Here is a 1,161-nt window from a genome sequence, read left to right as displayed (position 1 = left end):
AAGATGAAGAGCTCGTCAGGGTTGACTGGGGAGATGTAGCGCTCACGGTCGATGATCGCCTTGTCCAGCAACACCGCATTGAAGTGGGAGCGGGTGAGATGCAGGAACTGCCTGGAGGTGCAGGGGGGAACCACCATTCAGGGCTGGGGAGTTGCTTTTGAGAGCTGAGCATGACCACCCCACGCAACTGTGCTCAAGTCCTCCTGGGGTGGTGGTTCCCTCTCTTCCTGTGGGCTGTGAGCTCCAGCAGGGTCTGACGATGTCAGATCCAGACTTGCTGAGGGGTGTTCCCACATTACACAAGCCCCTCCAGTGCAGCAGGAAGGGGCTGCCCAGTAACCCAGCTGCAACCTTGTGCTTTGCTGTCTCCAGAGGTGTCCCCATCCCCTGTCCCCTCGCATAGGCACCTGGCTTGGCACGACAGGCTCCTGTCCCCCCTACCTGAGCTCCTCGATAATGCTGAGGGACAGCTGGTGCTCTCGGATGCGTCCCACCTCGTGTGGGGGCTGCCCCACCAGCTCAATGATGGTGACATGACGCAGGTCCAGCCCGCAGGCAGCTTGCTGTGGAGAAGGGGGAGGGGTGGTGAGAGGGTGCTGGGGAGCACGGGAAGGTGTGCGGTGGGAAGGTCTCCTCACCTGCAGCATGGAGATCTGCATCTTGTAGTAGCGGTTCGAGGGGTCGGGGGCTGAGATGACGAGGAGGCGCCGTTTCTCATGGAACTGATCCAGCAGGCTGGCGGCCGAGTTCACGGCCGTGTTGATCTTCATGGCTGGGGCGAGAGGCCAGCGTGTGGAAAGATGCCATTTTGCCCCTCATCACCCCTTCCCCACCCCACTGCCCCTTCACCCGGCCAGGCAGCGCCCACCCCAAGCGGCAGGCACTGCTGCGGGCAGGTCCCACCCTGCCCCACACCGCTTACGTGCACAAAGGGGCTGGGAGCCCGTCCACTGCTGGGTGGACTGGCAGACCCGCAGGGACGTGCCCTGGCGCTCGTAGCCCCCATCGCACAGGTACTCGCAGGTGGCCCCGTAGTTGTTGCCATCGGAGGTGCAGGAGATGTAGCCGTTCTGCGGAGGCTTCAGGATGGGACAGCGCCTCACTGCAAAGAGGGAGGTGGGGTGAGAGCTGGGGGTGACGGGGCATGGCCCCATCTGTGGG

The 1,161-nt window shown here is 63.2% G+C and overlaps 1 protein-coding gene across 1 annotated transcript in view; it reads right to left on the bottom strand.

Moving 5' to 3' along the window:
• The window catches only part of SRPX2 (sushi-repeat containing protein, X-linked 2), a gene marked incomplete at its 5' end in the record, with an annotated part of 2,000 nt that overhangs the window by 292 nt on the left and 547 nt on the right, over positions 1-1,161 (bottom strand). Inside the window, 4 exons of the mRNA XM_010133457.1 lie at positions 6-111; positions 442-563; positions 639-772; positions 923-1,102. Coding sequence (XP_010131759.1) covers positions 6-111; positions 442-563; positions 639-772; positions 923-1,102 — 542 coding nt within the window. The remainder of the gene's footprint in view (positions 1-5; positions 112-441; positions 564-638; positions 773-922; positions 1,103-1,161) is intronic.

Source organism: Buceros rhinoceros, unplaced genomic scaffold, assembly GCF_000710305.1.
Source record: "Buceros rhinoceros silvestris isolate BGI_N320 unplaced genomic scaffold, ASM71030v1 scaffold28453, whole genome shotgun sequence".
In the NCBI taxonomy this organism is placed as follows: domain Eukaryota; kingdom Metazoa; phylum Chordata; class Aves; order Bucerotiformes; family Bucerotidae; genus Buceros; species Buceros rhinoceros.
This window is presented reverse-complemented; position numbering and strand designations above follow the sequence as displayed.